The sequence below is a fragment of the Prionailurus bengalensis genome, chromosome D4, assembly GCF_016509475.1.
Source record: "Prionailurus bengalensis isolate Pbe53 chromosome D4, Fcat_Pben_1.1_paternal_pri, whole genome shotgun sequence".
Taxonomy (NCBI): domain Eukaryota; kingdom Metazoa; phylum Chordata; class Mammalia; order Carnivora; family Felidae; genus Prionailurus; species Prionailurus bengalensis.
The window spans coordinates 86,807,527-86,827,242 of NC_057359.1; the positions used below are offsets into that span (position 1 = coordinate 86,807,527).

Sequence of the window (19,716 nt, forward strand, 5' to 3'; positions counted from 1 at the left end):
GCCTTTCTTCCCCATATTACTATGAGGGGTGATGTGGGGGCTCCAGGAAACCGAGTCTATAGGTTTCTGGAGATTAGGCTATTGATAAGATTGCCTTTTTCTTCTAATTTACTAAGATATTTATAAACTGATGGAGACTCATGTCCTGCATGACTGGGATCTCTATCAGTTAACCATTTGTTTTCTTTCCTTTCCTTTGATCTTGGGAAGCCAGCAGTGTCTGAGGCATGTCACACACATCTCACTTGGGGTGGGGGGAGGTGTAATGCTAGCTTGTACTTTGCCCTCAGCTTGCCTTATTCTTCCTCATCATATCACCCCTAAACAATTTTGACCCTTACATCTTTAAGGTTGTTGAAGGGGAAGGTCTCATCTTCTGTAGCTTCTTCCTGTTCAGTAGGGGAGTAGAGATGTCCCTACCTATGAGTCAATATTGATCAGTTGGGGAACATATAAGAAGTTACAGAAGGCAGAGACAGCTGGATCCAAAATGGACAATGAGTATGAACCTCCTTTAGTAGAAAGGATCATTTGTTGGCTTGAAGTTATTGTAGTGATGGAGTCTTGTCACCAGGCAGAGAGACAGGAGAGAAAACAGCCAAATGTAATTAGAATAACAAGAAAGAGCAGCCCGAATAAAAGTCTTTTGGTAACTGATGAAAATCCTTAAGTCCAGGAGTTTAACCAATCATGAAAGGAAAGCGAGGAATTGTTTAAAGCACCAATTTGAGTATTCAGGTCAGTTAGAATCCAGAAATATTTGTGTGGTAATCTAGCATGTATACTGATGATGTTTTGGGGTTTTTCTGTGTGGTGGTCTGGAGCCAATGGACAAGAAATATTCCTGGAAGACGTTTTGTGCAAAAAGGTGATTTTATTAAAGCGTGGGGACAGGACATAGGGGCAGGAAGAGATGCACTGGGGTTGTGATGGGTAACTGACTATATACCCTCAGGCAGAGAGGGGGTCAGGGATAGAGTAAGTCTCTAAGGTATTTTGGAAGCAAAGTTTCCAGGACCTTGAGGGGCTAGCTGTTGCTAGGGAAACACCATTATTACTGTTGAATTAAAACCTCAGTCGAGAGACCCTTCAGATGCATATTGTGGGATCATAAACTTGGAGTATGATTGCCAGCATATACCTTGGGGCAGTTGAGATAAAGGAAGTAGACTTACAGGATCCTGGAGGTTGGGATACTGTTAAGCTAAGGTTCTCTTTGCCCCTGGCAAAGTGTCATTAATGAGGCAGCTGAGATCCCAGAGGAAGGTTACTCTGCTGGTTTAAAGGACTTGCCAATAGGCTGTAGGCATTTCATTTGCCTTAGTTTCCTACATCACCATAGCAAGCATTTAAATGCCTTTCCTTTGTTCTTGAGTAGCCAGGAGTGTGTGAGAAATATGTCAGATATTCCACCTGGGGGAGGGGAGATATGCCAGCCTCATTTTGCTCCACGCTCCTTAATCATATCTCCTCTGAACAATTTTGACCCTTATATCTTTAAGATTGTTGAGGGAAGAAGGTGTCACCTTCTGTAACGTCTTCCTGATGAGTAGGGGCATACAGTTGTCCCCATCTATAGGTCAATATTGGCCCGTCAGGGAACAAAAAGGGAAATTAAGGTGAGGCAGGTGAATCCAAGGTGGATAACATGTATGAACATCCTTGAGTAGAAAGGATCATCTCTTGGCTTGAAGTTATTGTAGTTATGGAATCTGGCACCAGGCAGACAGACGTGGGAGAGAACAGTAAAACCAAGTACAATAACTAGCAAGATTAGCTCAAATGAAAAGTCCTTTGGGATCTAACCAAAATCCTTCGGTCCAAGAGTTTAACTCATCACTAAAGGAAAGAGAAGGGTTATTTAATACACCAGTGTGAGTGTCATGATAGTTAGAAATCCAGAAATATTTTTGAGGTACTCCGGAATGTATATACAGTGTTTTGTTGTTATGAGAGTTTAAGTTCCACCTTGTGCAACACTTAAAACATCTAATGCCACTCTGTTTTGTAGAAGTGTTTTATGCATTTGAGTTATTTTATTTTATTTTTAATTTTTCTTTTACATTTATTTATTTTTGAGAGACAGAGAGAGACAGAGCACAAGTGGGGAAGGGGCAGAGATAGAAGGAGACACACAATCCAAAGCAGGTTCCAGGCTGTCAGCACAGAGCATGATGCAGGGCTTGAACTCACAAACCATGAGATCATGACCTGAGACGAAGTCGGATGCTTAACCAACTGAGCCACCCAGGTGCCCCTTGAGTTATTTTAGTATTTAGTAATATAATGGTATTTTGAGAGTCATTTAATTCTTTAACTGTGTAACAGGTGATGTATAGCCATCATATTGACTCTGTTTTGTTTAGTAACCCATCAGGTAATTAAAAAGAGATACTTTTATAGAAAAAAGAAAAATACAGGTTAATTATTAGAGCAGATTAAAAGCCCAGTGTCTCCCAGTGCTGCCGGTGAGATATTTTAGACATTAGGCTTGAAGCATCCTCAGATGCTTCTGGGAACAGGCAGCAGGAATCACATTGGTCTTTTGGCTTGTATCTCAAATGTCTGTGGTGATCCTTTTGAATGGACCATTGTAAGAAGGAATTGTTGGTAGAAATTGGGAAAAGAGGATGAAAAAGAAAGGTACAACCATCCTAAGAGAAGCTGGAGGTCTTCCACAGGTTCACAGGAATAAGAAGGCATATTAGTTTGCTCGTTGAATTCCTGGGAAGGGGGCACAGGTTTTATTTTAGATATAGGAGCCCATGAAGTGTGCCCCTCTAACTTTATTGCAGTGGGAGTTTGTAATATGACCCAGTAGGGGCTCTTCCAGTTTGAAGTTAAACCCACTGTTGTATTAGACTTTCAATCCTTTAAATAAACCAGGTGTTTTGGGTTTATATGGTGTGGGTTTCTAGCAACCGTTAGATCAGGTTTAAGAAAGATATGTGTTGCATATTCATTTAGAGATTTTGGAATTGCACATACATTTGAACAGTTCCAGCATTTACCCAAGCAGTATCACCTAAAATTTACCATTATTTAACAGGGCTTCCACTTACCATACCAAATAAAAAGTCCTCATTGGTCAAAAAGACTTTTTTTGCAATTTAAATCCTGGGAAGTTTGTTAAACCTTACAAAGTATAGAGCACATCTGAAATGGGGTTGAGATCATTACAAATCTTAAAGCTTTAAATTATGTATTTAACCAAGATGGCATTAAGAGATTCCAAAGGCAAATATGTAGGGTTATATAGTTGTCAGCAAAACTTAACCTCCTTTAACAGTGAGAAATCTTAACTAAGTGATTAAAGACCTGATAAGGGCATAACGTAAAGCTGTGGTTTTCCCAGCAGACAAAAGAGAATACAATCCTTTGTATACATGCATACATATATATGTATATATTTTTTATTTGTATCAAGAGATAAACAATCCAAAAAACTTTGTTTTTTGAACAGAGAGAAAAGCAGAATTTCAACCTTATACCAGTGTACTGTAAAAAATCCATTCTGCAACATAGTCTGTCCTAATCACACATAAACTTCCTTTCCAAAGATTTCCCTTCATGAACCTTCTACGACTTTCCTTTGCATTCAAATTTTATCCCAAGCCATTTTTATCCAAACCAGTCTCATTTAGGACAAAATTACTTTCTTTTACCTGCAACAAAAAAATATATTTCCATTCCTTCTCTCTTTTTTACACATTCCTACTTTTTTACATATAGAGTTGCTTTCCTTATTTCCATCAGTCTTAATTACATTTAGCAGAATTTTGACTCTTAGCAACCTTGGTCTCCAGCTGAGACTAAGTAGTAACCATTTGTAAACTGTTATACCAGAATCCTTTAGATGGAAAATTCATGAATCAATTAAGCATAAACCATGTTTTCCAATAGACCCAAATGTTCTTAGTTTCTCTGCAATAAGAAGTCAAAAGCAGAAACCTATATTCAGCAATCAATGCTTTGGCACTCCATTCTATTTGGAAAAGACCTAGATATCCAGTGAATTCAATCCCATTTATTCAAGTGTCAGATTACCAAAGACATTGAAAGCTGTCTTAACAATTATCTGTGAAAACTTTGAGATAAACAAAATTAACCATTATTTTAAGTCATCTTGTTGCTAACAAATTGCAACAGAGACAACATGAGCTTATTTGGCCTTTAGGAAATCTTGGCAAAATAAAAGTTTCGTATTTGATGCCAATAACTCTAAATACATGTCTATCTTAGTTAAACTAACAAATTTAAATAATATTAAACACCGGATATGTTCCACCTGTGTTCACTTAAAGGACAGTTTGTTCCCCATTGTCACTTTTTTACCTAGGACAGCAGTGGGGGAATCTGAAGTGGGTGATCCAAGGGGGTGCTCATCCCTCCTTGACATCGAGGTGAGAGGATGGTAAAGAAGGCAGTTATGTAGGTCACACGGAAGGTGATGCAGAAACAGGAGGAGGGAGAAGGGAAGGCAGAAAAGGTGAAGTGCCAGAAGGCAGAGAAAGAAGATTCCCAGTTCTAAACCTTGTCAGCTGGGAAAGAGGAGATCCCATTATTATTATTATTATTATTTTTTGTCTTTTTGTTTGTTTGATTCCCACCAAAGTTGAAATAGGGAGTCTATGTCTTGCTAGAGAAGTTGGGGAATTTCCTTGAAACAAAGTGAGAAGGGCAGCTGCTTGGGAATATTCTTTAAAGTCCCCAACCTGAGGTAGACTAACCACAGTTGATTTCAATTATAGACGATAACTCAGTAAATGAATGAGGGAGAGGCCCCCACATCTATTAGGAGGAGGAACAGAGAAGCAGTCAGCATCCCCTTTGTCGTGGATGGCCTGTTTCCTCTAGCAACTGAATTCCATCAGGAGGAGGCCTGTTAGGACATCCACGATGTCAGGAGGGAGTTTACTAGCCGAACACTTTTGGGCAAATACATTCAATCTGGCCTTTGGCAAATACATTCAGGCCTTTCAATCCGGGTCCTGAGTTAGAGCTGTGAAGATCTGGACCTTGGGTACTTCCGTCCATTGACCTTGTTTCCTGCAGAAGAAATTTAGCTGCTAGATCCTACAAGACCACACAATGTTACAGGACATCAGCCCTTTCCTAAATTTTGCAATCCAAATTGCTTCTAGTGGGTTGAAAGACATCCCAAGGGAGAGTCCTTGGAGACTGAGGACAAGCTCCTGTCCTCCTAGAGACAGAAAAGTAGAGAAGATCCATTACCACAAAAAAAATGCCCCCCAAACTCCCATGTGGTGTCCTCTGCAGAGGATATATCAGAGGTTCCTGAGATGTCATAGTGACCCGAGGCATACCTTTAACCAAATCGCTATTGTCACCGACCAAATACTAAGGGCATCCGTAGGAGGGATGCTGGTACCCCCCTCCCCCGCTTTCCCGTTGTATCCTAGGCTACAAATAGGAGCCAGCAGATGGACCTACTTTGCCTTGCTGAGAAGGCTGAAGAAACCACCGTTTTTAACCCATGGAAAACACTGGAAAAGTTTTACAAGGGAGAATTGCCCAATTTTCTATTTAAGTAGTAGTTAGTAGAGGACATTGACCAAAAACAATGAAGACAGAAACTCATCATGTTCCATGTGACATTCCAACACATAGAGCCTTTACAGCCAACTTCCTAGGAAATGGTCCCCAGTTGGGTTTTAATTCAATCAGGTACTGTTTTCAACAGTAACGGGGGAGGTCCCATAGCCAGAAACAGCTAGACCAGGGATGTGGAAGGGCTCACGTTATACTAATGAGGAGGAAACCTCACATGCTAGTCACTTAGGTGGCTTTCCGTGCCCAAGGCAGACAATATATAATGACAGGAAGAAAGAGAGGGCCCAAGTTTCTGGGTATTTTTATTCTAGCCTGGGGACTCACTTCCAGCCAAAAGGCAGGCTTTCTTCTCCCCATAGAGTAGCCATGGGCTAGAGGAGTGCAGACTAAGCAATGGACAGGAAAGTGTTCCAATAACACCATACTCCTTGAAAAGCCCCAGAAATAAAAGTAAAGGAAGAAAGAGAAAGTACTCACCAGGTTTGCACAAATGCTCAGGGCCCAGATGAAAAGACTCAGGCCCCCACATAGGACACCAAAAGATGAGGTTTTTGAGTGAAGTGGTCAGGGGGTTCCAGGGCCGATGGCCAAGAAAAAATTCTTGAAGACGCGTTTGGTGCAAAAAAGAGTGGTTTTATTAAAGCACGTGGACAGGACCCATGGGCAGAAAGAGCTGCGCTCTGGCTGTGAAGAGTGACTGACTATATACTATGAAGTTGTGGGAAGTAAAGTGAAAAGGGAGGGAGGTGTCCAGAGGGACTTTGACATGCTTATGAGGACTCCTAAGGTACCTGAGGCCTTGCTATGGTCAAGCTAAGGTTGTTTTACCTCTAGTAAGGCATTAACATTAGGAATGGTAGGGATTCCTGGAGACATTGTTGTACTTGGTATTTGCCTCAAGGATTTGTCACTGGTCTGCAGGGTATCAGAAATTTAATTTTATCTGCCATTTCTTTCTTGCCTTTCTTCCCCACGTCACCATGGAGGGTAGGGTGTTAATAGGGGCTCCAGGAAAGTGAGTCAATAGGCTTCTGGAGATGAGACTATTGGTAAGATTGCCTTTTTCTTCTAATTTACTAAGATATTTGTAAACTGATGGAGACTCATGTCCTGCATGACTGGGATCTCTATCAGTTAACCATGTGTTTTCTTTCCTTTCCTTTGTTCTTGGGCAGCCAGAGGAATGTCACACATATCCCACAGGGGAGGGGGGGAGGTGTAGGGGGTTCTAGTTTTACATTGCCCTCACCTTGCCATATGCTCCCTCTTTACCCAGAGTCTCTTCTCTCAGGGCCCACCACCTAAAGGCCACGCTAGGGGAGCTGGTTCCCTTACAGCAGGTGGAAGAGCCAATGAGGTCTCCAGGAGTCTCATGTGAGGCCAGTGAACCCTCAGGTTAGCCTCAGATCAGGCATTCTGTCAGCCCTGGCCCTTGTGGTGACATTTGTAGACACTGCCCAGGGACTGGGCAGGGACTGGGATGGCCAAGCCCTCATGAGGAAATTATTTCCCTCCAGGACAAAGCTGGGATCAGCCATGGCAGGAACACTTCTGGGGTCCAGGCCTAAGGACCTGGGCTCCACAGCCCAAAACTATAACCAGAGATGGCAGATGGTATCAGTGATCTCTCAAGGATGAGGCTGAGTCCTAACACTCACTGTGACCCAAGGTTCCTGGTGTCCAGTGTGGCAGGGTAGAGAGCCCTCCTTGGGGCCCCAGCCCACCACCTCTTTTCACACAGTGCAGATGCATGTTCCCCACTGACCCCCACCAGGATGGAGCTGGGACTATAGGCTTAGAGCTCTGCTCTGTCAAGCTGTCTCATTTGCAGCTGGCATGCCAAGTTGGGGTTTCTCTCCACTGGGACCACAAGAGGGGCCAAGTCTCTTAGGGGCCAGCTGAGGTCTGGGTTCACCCTGCCAATGGGACATGGAAGAGGGGAGGGACTTACTCAAGATGGGAATTGTGGGGATTTGGAATGGTGGGGTCAGAGCTCACAGCCTAGAAAGAATTCTTCAGATGTCTTTGGTGCACAAAGGGTGATTTTGTTAAAGGACATGGACAGGACTCTTGGGCAGAAAGAGCTACGCTGGGGTTGTGAAGAGTCATTGGTTATATACCATGGGGTTGGGGGACATAAAGTCAAGAGGAAGTTCCTAAAGGGATTTTCATATGGTCAAGAACACTGGCACATTACTGGAGGCCTAGTTGTTGTCAAGCTAAGGTGGTTTTGTCCTCTAGCAAAGCATTAACATGCAGACACTAGGGAATACGTGGAGAAATGTTATACTCCATTTTTGCCTCATGTATTTGTCAATGGGCTGCAGGTCATAATGAAATTTAATGTCATGTGCCATTTCCTTCTTGCCTTTCTTCCTCATACCACTATGGAGGGAGGGTGATATTTGGGCTTTATAAGTTTATAAGTTTCTGGAGATTCAGCTATTGATAAGATATCCTTTTTCTCCTAATTTACTAGGACATGGAGAGAGTCACGTCCTGCAGGACTGTGATCTCTATCACTTAACCATTTGATTTCTTTCCTTTCCTTTGTTGTAGGGCAGTCAGGAGTACCTGAGGAATATCACACAGATCCCACCTGGGAGGAGGGGCATGCTATCATGTGCTTTGCCCTCGGCTTGCCTTATGCTCCCTCATCAGGAACACTCCCCAGTAGGCCTTTGGTGGGGGGGGAGGGGAAGGGTGTCTCACCCTGTGCCAGAGCCTGGGGTGGGTCCCTGGGAGGGCCAGGATTGGGCTTCATGAGCGGCACAGGGTACACTCTGTCCATCCCTACCAGGAATGTCCTCTTTCAGCTGCCTCTCCTTCCCTTCCCTTTGGAGAAACACGAAGCAAAATGGGCTCTGTTGATGCAAGGTATTCTCCACTTTCATCAGATACAGAAAAGGGATGCCACCCCAGTTACTCCACCCTGCACTTGGCCCCAGCTGAGAGGCTCCTGGAGGTCAGAGATGACAGCTGGTCCAGATCAGAGACCACTGTCCTCACACAGTGCTAACCAGGGAGAAGAGAGTGTGGAGGGACTCACTGTCCCCGCCAGAGATGTGGAGATATGGGGAATGCATCCTCCAGCCTCCTGGACCTTCCTGCCCCTCATCTTGCATAATCCTGACCTGGGGGAAGGGCAAAAACTTACCATGATCTTCAGCACGAGATACTAGCAATTGCCTCACCAATCCAGGATTTGGCAAAGGATAAGTCGCTCCACCCTGGGGTGAGCCATTGGACACAGAGACCATAAATAGCATCCCCCCAGAAGCCTCCTCATTCACCTCCTCTTTCAGCTGATATCTGAAGTGGTGCCAGCTTCCCTGGCCCTGAAGTCATGGCCTTAGGTCTCCTGTGGCTGGGCCTTGTCCTGCTGGGGGTCTTGCAGACCCAGGCCCAGGACTCCACCCCAAACCTGATCCCAGCCCCGCCTCTGCGCAGGGTCCCTCTGCAGCCTGACTTTCAGAATGTGGAGGTAAGGGTCCTGGAGGGGCAGGTGCAGGGAGGCCCTGATAAGAGTGTGAACAGAGGGGAGGAGAGGCAGGATGGGCTCAGGCTTTAGCTCAGTCTGTCCTCTGGTGCCCTGATGGAAGGCACACCCTGTGTCCCCATCCACACCAACCTTGCTGACAAGAGGGTCAGCTGAGCAGACTCCCCTGGTCCACACTCTTTTCCATATCTCTGAAGTTCTTACAAGGTGGGAACATCTTCAGGCCCTCTACATGATGAAGAAACTGAGGCTCAGGAATGCCAGCTGACCACTTGCCAAGGGTCACCTTCTCCCTGACACACTCAGTGCTCCTGCCTGGCCTGATGAGCTCCAGCTCCTGCCAGGTTCATCAGCCCAGCCTGTGTGGCCAGTCTGGGTGCCCGCAACCCAGTTAGAGGGGCTTCTGGTTCTGGGCTAGGCTGCCTAGAGGTGCCTGCAGGGATGGAGCAGGAGGGCCCCCTAGGGCTGCTCCTGGCTCTGCCTATCATCAGCCCCCATTGTAGTTCCAGGGGAAATGGTACATCTTAGGATTGGCAGGGAATGAATTTAATAAAGAAAAACACAGCCAGTTTAAGATTTACGCCACCACCTATGAGCTGAATGATGACAACAGCTACAATGTCACCTCTACCCTGGCCTGGTGAGTACCACCACCTTCGACGGGAACATGGGGGGCCTAGAGGGCTGCTGTGGGGTCCAAGAGGCAGACTGATGACATAGCCGAGGGGTGACCATAGCTGAAAGATGATCATTCATCCTACCGCTGGGTACTGGGTCCCTGTATTTATTCCTTCTTTCATTCACTGGATCAACATTTCTCGGTCACTTCAGCATAGACAGAAGACAGTCCTGGGAATGGACACAGACCGTCATCAGGAAACAAGACAAAGAGAGAATAGGTGTCCTAGAATGGGAGGAGGGTCACTGGATCCAGCCTGGGATCCACCTAGGGCTTTGTCAAGAGCTTCCAGGGAGGTGGTCTGTAGGCTGAGCCTTGGGGAACCAACCTGCATCAGAAGGAGGCCTGGGACCTTCGTGGCAGGGCTGTTGGACTGAGTCAGAGAGAGCCACTTCAAGAAACAGCAAGCCATTGCATGGCTGCCCTGAGCAGCAGCTGATGAGCGGTATGGAGGGGGCGGTGAACACAGTGGTGGGGGCCTCAGGTACTGGTGAGGAGTGGGTGTGGCTGCAGCAGGGAGAGGAATGATGGTGTGCAGCCCAGGAGGCTGATCAGTCATAGGTGGGAGATGACCAGAGTGGGGGCAGATTAGGACCTAGAGAGGGGAGGCAAGGCTTACCCAGGTCCTCTGGGTTTCTGGCTCTGGCACTTGGGGATGGGGCTAGAACATCTGTCATAGAAGGAGAAGAAGAAAGACAGATGTTGGGAGATTGATTCTATGATGCCAGGGGACCAGATGGGATGCAGCTGAGAGGTCAGGGTTGGCCCAACAGCTAAGGGAGTGTTGGCATCCAGCAGACTGGAGCCTCAGTGGTGATTTATCCCAGGAGACGTTACAGTGGGATCCCGCAAGATAAGAATAGGTGTGTGGCACTGTTGGCTGTCACCCTCTTACCTACCTATCTCTTCCTCCACAGGAACCAAACCTGTGACCACTGGCTCAGAATTTTCATGCCAACTTCGCGGCGAGGCCAATACAACCTGGGCAACATTGAGCGTGAGTCCTAAGTGGGGTGGGTCCTTGCGGGCATGGACCTCCCTGCCCCTTTACACAGACACCATCCTATGGAGGCAGGGGAAGAGTCAATAGCTCCCTCTGCACAGCCAGGGTAGGCTGAGATCTCACCATCCACCATGCAGGGTACACTGGAATCCAGAGGTATGTTTTACGAGTGGCGGCCACAGACTACATCCAGTTTGCCATGTTGTTCTTCAAGAAAATTTACAGAAACCAGGAGTACTTCAAGATCACCCTCTATGGTGGGTCTTACCTCCTCTGGGCCCCAGGTCTTGGTCATGCTGGGGGGAGAAGAGGCCCATTGCACCCAACCCAAGGTCCCCTTCACTCTGAGCCCTGGGAGATGGGAGAGGGGTCTTTCCACAGACCCCTCAGGAGGGAGGGGTCTGACGCATCGTTCACGGGTTCCACAATATTTATGGAGCTCCGGAAGGTGGGAGAGTGGTCATCCACAGAACCCCTCAGTAAGGAGGGGGTCTGACACCTCGTTCATGCTTTCAACAATATATATGGAGCTTCTGCTAGTGACTCACCAGCCATCTTGACCACAGGGAGGACCAAGGAGCTGACCCCTAAGCTGAAGGAAAACTTCATCAGCTTTGCCAAATCCCTGGGCCTCACAGATCACCACATCATCTTCCCTATCCGCATAGGTAATCACCAGCTGGGGAGAGGACAAATGCATATGGGGACTGTCCAGGCCTGATGTTGCCTCACTAGGGAAGGGGGGAGAGGAGGGATGCAGGTCCTTGCTGTAGTCACTGGAGCCCCAGGAGCCACTTTACATTAAGTAAGACCCTGCTGCAACCAGAGTCCTGGGACCCAAGTGTTCTTCCGTCACACTAGCTCGGGCCTGCCCACATGAGAATTGAAGGCATGGGGCCAAGTTTCCTCAGTCTCCTTGCCTGCCCACCTCCCCCTCCACCCACGTGTGTTTGTCCTGGGTCATCTCACCTTTGTCCTGGGGCTGACTTACCACTGACTTGGGAGGCACCCTTGTCTTCAGGCAGCCTGGCCTGGGCAGGTGCCTCCCCAAGGCTGAGGGTCTGTCAGGACTCAGCAGGTAAACAGGCAGAAGGCTTGGTGCCCAATCAGAACTGTGGCTGGACCTCACCTGCCTCCTTTGGAGAACAGGGGTCACCCAGGTCTGCTTGTCCTCAGGCCTCTCCCCGAGTCCCTGCCCCATCATCCAGCCATCTGCTGTACCAGCCCTGAGGGGAACCCCCAGAGCTTCTGTGGCTGAACCAGCCTGGGGCCCAGGGCAGCCCAGGGGCAGTGCAGGGGCCCTGGAGGTCAGGGATCCCACACACACACCCCTGTCCATACTAACCACTCATTCCCCCACAGATCAGTGCATGGATAAGTGAGCAAGCGTGCGGTAAGTATGGCTGCAGAGGGGGCTGATTGGAACCAGGATGCAGCTGGGAGGGGGTCCCAGGTCTGCCTTTGTCTCACCTGCCCAGCACTGCCATCCTCTTTATTCACTTGACTCCCTCTCAGGTGCCCTCTGTCTCTCTCCACACCATCCACCTCTCATCGACTTCTGCCCAGGGCACTGCCCTGCTGTACCTACAAGCCTGGACACCACTGAGAGAGCCAGGGGACCCTTCTCATTACACAAGCCACCAGCTGCTTCCAGGCTGCCCTGCTGATGGAACCACTCTTGCTTGCTAAATAAACACATGTCCTCTGGTCCCCATTCTGTGTTCCTTGACCTCTGGGCCCTCTGAGAGGGAAAAGAATAAAGGGCAGGCTCCTAATGGCATCACTCCCAGGAAGTGTTGTCCCCAGGAAGATAGGGGACCACAGAAGCAGAGTCCAGCTCTGACAGAATACCTCTAGCTCCCAACTCCAGGCCCAGCACCAGACCAGCAGCACCCTCACTTACGCCTGCCTCCTAGCACACTGATGGGGCACATCTCACACCCATGTTCAGCCACCCACAGTAGGTCCAATGGCAGAGGCCCAGCCAGGGTCAGGATGCTGGAGAGAGTTGGGGGGCCAAGGTGCTCTCACCCCCCACTTCACCAGTGATGATGTTTTGGTGTGATGGTGGGTTCCACAGCCAAAGGCCAAGAAAGAATTCTTGAAGACATCTTTGGTGCAAAAATGTGATTTAATTAAAGTATGGGACAGGATCCATGGACAGAAAGAGCTGACCTGGGGATGTGAAGAGTGACTGCTTATATACTCAAGTTGGAGGCAGTAAAGTCAAGGTAGTTTCCTAAGAGATTTTCATATGCTAAAGAAGATTTACAGAATACTGGAGGCCTAGCTATTGTCAAGCTAAGGTATTTTTCCCTCTAGCAAACATCAGCATTAAGACAGTAGGGAGTTTCTGGTGAAATGTTTTTCTCTGCCAGCCTCAAGTATTTGTCACTGGGCTGCTGTGTATCAGGAAATTTAATATTTCCTGCCATTTCCTTCTTGCCTTTTTTCCCCCATATTCCTATGGAGGAGTGATGTGGGGGCTCCGGGAAACTGAGTCCATAGCTTTCTGGAGATTAGACTATTGATAAGATTGCCTTTTTTCTTCTAATTTACTATGAAATTTGTAAACTGATGGAGACTCATGTCCTATATGACTGTGATCGCTATCAGTTAACCATTTGTTTTCTTTCCTTTCCTTTGTTCTTGGGCAGCCTGGAGTGCTTGAGGAATATCATACACATATATCTCACCTGGGGTTAGGGGAGGTGTAATGCCAGCTTGTACTTTGCCCTCAGCTTGCCTTATGCTCCCTCATCATATTCTCCATAAACAATTTCACCCTTACATCTTTAAGATTGTTGAAGGTGGAAGGACTCATCTCTGCAGCTTCTTTTTGCTCTTTAGGGGTGAAGAGATATCTTTACCCATGAGACAATATTGATCACTTGGGGAACACATAGAAGAGCTATAGAAGGCAGAGGCAGCTGGATCCAAGGTGGACAACGATTATGAACCTCCTTGAGTGGAAAGGATCATATGTTGACTTGAAGTTACTGTAGTGATGGAGTCTTGTCACCAGGCAGAGACATGGGAGAAAACAGCCAAATGTAATTAGAATAACAAGAAAGAGCAACCTGAATAAAAGTCCTTTGGTAATTGATGAAAATCCTTGGTTAAAAATCATGAAAGGAAAGGGAGGGATTATTTAAAGCACCAGTTTGAGTATTCCGGTCAGTTAGAAATCCAGAAATATTTGTGTGATAATCTAGAATGCATACTGATGAAGTTTTGCATTTGACGGGGTGGTCTGGAGCTGATGAACAAGAAAGTTTCTAGAAGACATCTTTGGAGAAAAAATGTGATTTTATTAAAGCACATGGACAGGACCCAGGGGCAGGAAGAGTTGCACTGGGGTTGTGATGGGTAACTGATTATATACCCTCATGTGGGGAGGGGGTCAGGGATAGAGCAAGCCTCTAAGGTATTTTGGAAGCAACGTTTCTGGGACCCTGAGGGGATAGCTGTTGCTAGTAAACACCACTTATTACTGTTGAATAAAACCTCAATCATGAGACCCTTCTGATGCATAACATGGGGTCTTAAGCTTGGAGTATGATTGCTAGCATATACATTGGGGCAGTTGAGATAAAGGAAGTAGACTTACAGGATCCTGGAGGTTGGGATACTGTTAAGCTAAGGTTCTCTTTGCCCCTGGCAAAGTGTCATTAATGAGGCAGCTGAGATCCCAGAGGGAGGCTACTCTGCTGGATTCAAGGACTTGCCAATAGGCGTAGGCAATAGGGGATTTCATTTTTCATTTGCCTTAGTTTCCTACATCACCATGGCAAACAATTAAATGCCTTTCCTTTGTTCTTGGGTAGCTCGGAGTGTATGAGAAATGTGTTACATATTCCACCTGGGGGAAGGGGCATATGCCAGCCTGTTTTGCCCTCTGCTTGCTCCACCCTCCCTCATCATATCCCCCCTGAACAATTTTGATCCTTAAATCTTTATGTTTGTTGAAGGAAGAAGGTCTCATCTTCTGTAGCTTCTTCCTGCTGAGTAGGGACATAGAGTTGTTGCTACCTATGGGTCAATATTGGTCCATCAGGGAACATAGGAGAGTTAAGGTGAGGCAGCTGAGTCCAAGGTGGACAACGTGTATGAACCACCTTGAGTGTTATGGAACCCAGACTGGAACTCTGGCGGAAAAACCAAGTGGCACTCGGAGATCTTGGTGGATCAGAGATTAATTTAACACCAGCAGACACAGAGGAGACGGTTTCTCCAAAGATCTGAGCCCCGAATGCCAGCAGGAAGGGTAATTTATAGTTATCATCCTCCATATTTGCGGGGGGCGGGGAGGGTTTTGAGCACAGTAAACAAAGGAAGAACCGGGAGGAGGGGTCTCTAAGCTAGAGACCAGAGTTTGTTTTCACTCCATCAGCCATCTTTGGCATACTTTATTCACTTCTCCAATATTCCCCCCTTGATGCCTTTAAAAAAAAAACTTTTAGTAGGCATCACCTTTCAGTTTTACAGGTTGGTACTCTTAGAAGGCTAAGATATGTGCAGTAGTTTGGCGAGCAACAGTGTTTTCAATAAAATGTACCACAGCATTCAGTATACAGGGGCCGATGGATACAAGTAAAATTATGGAGAGGAGGGGCCCCGCCAGGGCAGGAAGCCAGGATGCCCAATCCGTGAGATCCCATCCTTTCCATTGATTGATACTTTTCTGTTGTCTATGTTGAATTCTTTCCTTGAGTTCCTGAACCTTAGTTGTAACTATTCCTGACTGGTTTATGAAATAGCAACATTCTTCCCCCAGAAAGATGCAAGTCCCTCCTTTTTCTAAAGTGAGGAGGTCGAGGGCTTGCCTATTTTGGAGGGTCACTGCCGCCAGAGAGTTTATTTGGCTTTGTAAGGTTACCAGAGAATCTGCCACCCGTTCCATGTCTTCATTTATCTCTTGAGATAGTCTATGGTACAGTCCTACAGATGAACCCGTGCCCCCTATTCTGGTTCCTATTCCTGTCACAATTCCTGCACCTATCAGAATGGGTAGCAGGATTGCCCGTTTAGCCCGGAACTTGGGGCTAAAGGCTGTTAGGAGCTGATCTTCAGTGTACACGGATATCTCTGGGGTTAGGAAGAGGAAATAACATCTGAGTCCAGTTGGCCTTTAAGCATCGGTAGGCTGAATTAGAGGTCAAAGGGATAGGAGTGGCTAAGTAAGCCCTCCGGCTGAGCTGAGCGGCAAGCACATCCAGCAGGTTTGGGTGTGATTATCTATTTTATGGAGGAGTTATAGAGTAGTGTTGGCCCAATGCTGGAGTGGGGAATTGGTAAGCATCTGATTGAGGGCTGAAAGGTCAAACCTTGGTAGGCTGTCAGGGGAGTGGTCACCTTTATGGCTTATATTACCCTATCCTGGGTATCCTTTGTAACTTTTTGAAGGGCCCTGTCTGGCATCCCTCCCCCGTCTGAGATCCCTCATTGAGGAAGGTAAGTGTAGCAAGCTCACTTCCCTCTCTGGAGGCCCTTGTTGTGACATGGGTCCCTGACATTTTGGGTTATCTCTACGGTCCAATACTTAGTCCTTGGGGCACCGGGTGACTGACAGAGAGTGGGTGTTTTTCCCTTGTAGCAATCTTTGTGGAGGGAGGTGAAGGTACTGAACACCCTTGACCCCCTTATTGTTATATAACAATCCTGGGGGCAAAGCGGGTAAGCGGCAGTTGTGAGGGTGAGAGAGGTTATCATAATATACAGGCAATACTTAATAATCCTCCCATCCAGAGGAGGTATGTGAGACCTGGCATGGATCTTTTTTTAAAATTTTTTTAATGTTTATTTATTTTTGAGAGAGAGCTTGAGCAGGGGAGGGGCAGAGAGAGACAGAGACACAGAATCCAAAGCAGACTCCAGGCTCTGAGCTGTCAGCACAGAGCCTGTTGTGGGGCTCGAACTCATGAACCGTGAGATCATGACCTGAGCTGAAGCCAGCTACTTAACCAACTGAACCATCCAGGCGCCCCTGGCATGCATCTTTTGTCCCATGTCCAGCTTGTTAGTGCAGTCTCTATCAGCCCAACAGTAAGAAGTAAGATCAGGGCTATGACACCAGTAAGGGGCAAGGGCTCACAGAGTTGCTTCCAAACCCCTGGGCTTAGTCTGCATGTTGATTCCTTGAGCTTCTGCCGTGCGCAGGCCAGCCAGCTTCTGGGGTGTGGCTGGAGCAGGGCTGGAGATCTCAGGGGCCAGTGTCTTTTTGAGGGTCAGTTTAAGTGGGTTGACTGGATCTGGATCACTTCACCAGGTTGAGGGTTCCTCTGAGTTACCTTCTTAGCTCTGGAGTGACGGATCCATGGGGTGATACCTGAAACTGAATCCTCTATTTGGTCATACGTCAGTAAAGTCCACCTCCAAGTCTTCAAAAGGGGTGGGTTTCTGGTAACTGTCAGATCAGGTTTAGGGAAGATATGGTTTGCATATTTAGAGATCCATCTTGTCCAGTTGTTTAAATAATCATGCCCATGGGGTCTTATTATTATCCCCTAGAATAACAAGCACTGAAGATTGTCTACACACGAAATACAGTGACAATTTTCTGAAGTTTATGTCAAGTTGTCTAGTTTAGGCAAACAACAAACATTTAAAGGCAATCATAACTAGAATTTAACATCCATAATGGTACATTGTTGAAACATCGTTGTTTTCTCTAAAAATCCCCCCTTTCTAGAGATAGCCCAATTGGGATCAATTTATTTGTAGAACAAATCCAGTCTTAACAAATCTGGCCTAATTATTTACATAAGCTCAGCAAGAATAGCGATTGATCATGAGGATCTTTTAAAGTTTGCTTTGTTGGAACCTTTTATAAGGAATCTCTGGGTTGAACTTTTAGTAGCCTCTCCAGGCCAGAAGCCAAGCTAAATACTTGCCATCAGACAGGGCTGCAATACCTGTAGAATTGGGCGAATTCCTCTTCACAAGGTCCCCAAGATATCCTGAGGTTCCTGCACCTGCCAGGAAGTGACCTTCTTTACTCACTGGTGAGGCTGCTGGGAACTCTGTAAGTCAGTCACCAGGCCAACATTTCTAAGGGGCTTTATGGCTCCATGTTTTATAAAGCCAACCCTAATTCCTTAAAGCTGTCTGGTCATATCTGAGTCTATGAATGTCATCCTCAAATACGACATTCCAGTCAAAGCCTTGGTAAAATAACCAGTATTTCCAATGGTGACCTGTTACAAGATGAACAGATTCTTATTGAACTTATGCAAGCAATTGTAATTGCCATGAGAGAAAGAATACTCATTGAGAGTTTTGAATTTCAGGGGAGTTATGTAGAGAGAAAAGATAAATGCTTCAGTTTATAAATGCATATTTTATGACATTTTTGTATATCATAGATATCTTAAGAGAAAGTTTCCTTAATCTGGAAGACGAAACATTAGAGAACCAGAAATATTTTTAACAAGAATCACAAAACTATAATCTTCCTCAGTTCATTTAATCCCATGTTCCTAATTTTTGTTCAATTTGAATGCAGCTTTTGAGTTCTGGAAATTCTTACCCATTTTAGTATTAATCTTAAAGATGCTGAATACCCGTATTTATCCCCAAAGTCCTTTTTATAAATCTCCTTGAAGAAGAAACACGTTTTGTGAGAGAGTAAGAACAATTATAAATGACAAAATCTTAGAAATAGACATCATTCAAGATCTGATGAGAGTTCATTATGATGCAATTGACAAAGAAATTCAGTTATTTCTGTGACACATAACATCTCAAGTAATCAGAATATTAAGTGATGACCTTATATCAAAACATTAAAACTTTAGGAATTGCATATATTCGGGCAGTTACAGCATTTACCTGTGAATACAACCTAAGGTTTACCATTGTATGACAGTGCTTTTCCAAGTAACTTAGCATCCCAAATAAAAGGACCTAGTTGGTCAAGAAGACTTTATTTACCATTTAAATCCTGAGAAGTTTGTTAAAACCCCAGAAGTCATAAGTGCATCCTAAATAGGATTACAGATCGTTACAAATCTTACAATTTTATTTATTCAACCAAAGTGGCAATGAAATATCCCAAAGGTGAATGTATAGCATTATACACATGTTATTGAAACCTAGCTCCTTCAACATTGAGAAGTTTTAACTAAGTAATCAAAGACCTGATAGAGATGAGACCTAAAACTTTTATTTTCCTGGAGGATAAGCCTTTGTTTGCATTGTCTTACCAAGAGCAGATCAACAGTTCAAGAAAACTTGTCATTTGAGCTGAGAGAAAAGCAGAATTTCAACCTTATACCAGTGTACTTTTAAAATTTCATTCATCTTAACCTGCTACAACTTTCTTTTGCTTTCAAATTTTGACCCAAAGCCATTTTTTCCCCAAATAACCAGTCTCAGGACAAAATTACTTTCTTCTACTCTCAAGAAAAGTGTATTTTAATTCTTTATATCTTTCTTATATACCTCCTATTTTCCTATATACATGGTTGTTTTCTTTATTTTCATCAGTCTTAAGTACATTTACCAGAATTTTAACTCTTAGGAAACCTTAGTCTCCAATTGAGGACTTAGTAACCAATTGAGAGGTGTTTACATCAGAATTTTTAAAATTTTTTTACATTTATTTATTTTTGAGACACAGAGACAGAGCACAACTGGGGGAGGGGCAGAGAGAGAGGGAGACAGAATCTGAAACAGGGTCCAGGCTCTGAGCTGCCAGCACAGAGCCTGACGTGGGGCTCAAACTCACAAACCATGAGATCATGACCTGAGTCGAAGTTGGATGCCCAACCGACTGAGCCACCCAGGTGCTCCCAGAATTTTTTTTATATGGTAAATTCATGAACCAATTAAGTACAAAGCATGTTTTCCAATAGATCTGAAAAGCCTTAAATTTCTCAGCAATAAGAAGTTAAAAACACAAATCTGTGTTCAATCATCAAAGCTTTAGCATCCCATTCCATTTGGAAAGTTTCAGCTTAC

The 19,716-nt window shown here is 45.4% G+C and overlaps 2 protein-coding genes across 5 annotated transcripts in view; both read left to right on the forward strand.

Annotated features, from left to right (window-relative positions):
- LOC122474812 (neutrophil gelatinase-associated lipocalin-like) overlaps nt 1-19,716 on the forward strand; it is a 73,074-nt gene that overhangs the window by 4,704 nt on the left and 48,654 nt on the right. The gene's annotated exons all lie outside the window — the stretch shown is intronic.
- Nucleotides 8,851-19,716, forward strand: part of LOC122474813 (neutrophil gelatinase-associated lipocalin-like) — a 101,446-nt gene continuing 90,580 nt past the window's right edge. For 2 of the 3 annotated variants that reach the window (XM_043565980.1, XM_043565981.1), the window contains exons 1-6: nt 8,851-9,058; nt 9,577-9,713; nt 10,670-10,749; nt 10,893-11,012; nt 11,322-11,423; nt 12,118-12,148. In XM_043565980.1, coding sequence (XP_043421915.1) covers nt 8,921-9,058; nt 9,577-9,713; nt 10,670-10,749; nt 10,893-11,012; nt 11,322-11,423; nt 12,118-12,137 — 597 coding nt within the window. In that variant the 5' untranslated portion in view covers nt 8,851-8,920 and the 3' untranslated portion in view covers nt 12,138-12,148. Of the gene's footprint in view, nt 9,059-9,576; nt 9,714-10,669; nt 10,750-10,892; nt 11,013-11,321; nt 11,424-12,117; nt 12,149-12,270; nt 12,470-19,716 lie in introns of those variants that run through there. The other variant, XM_043565978.1, reaches the window with a different exon arrangement.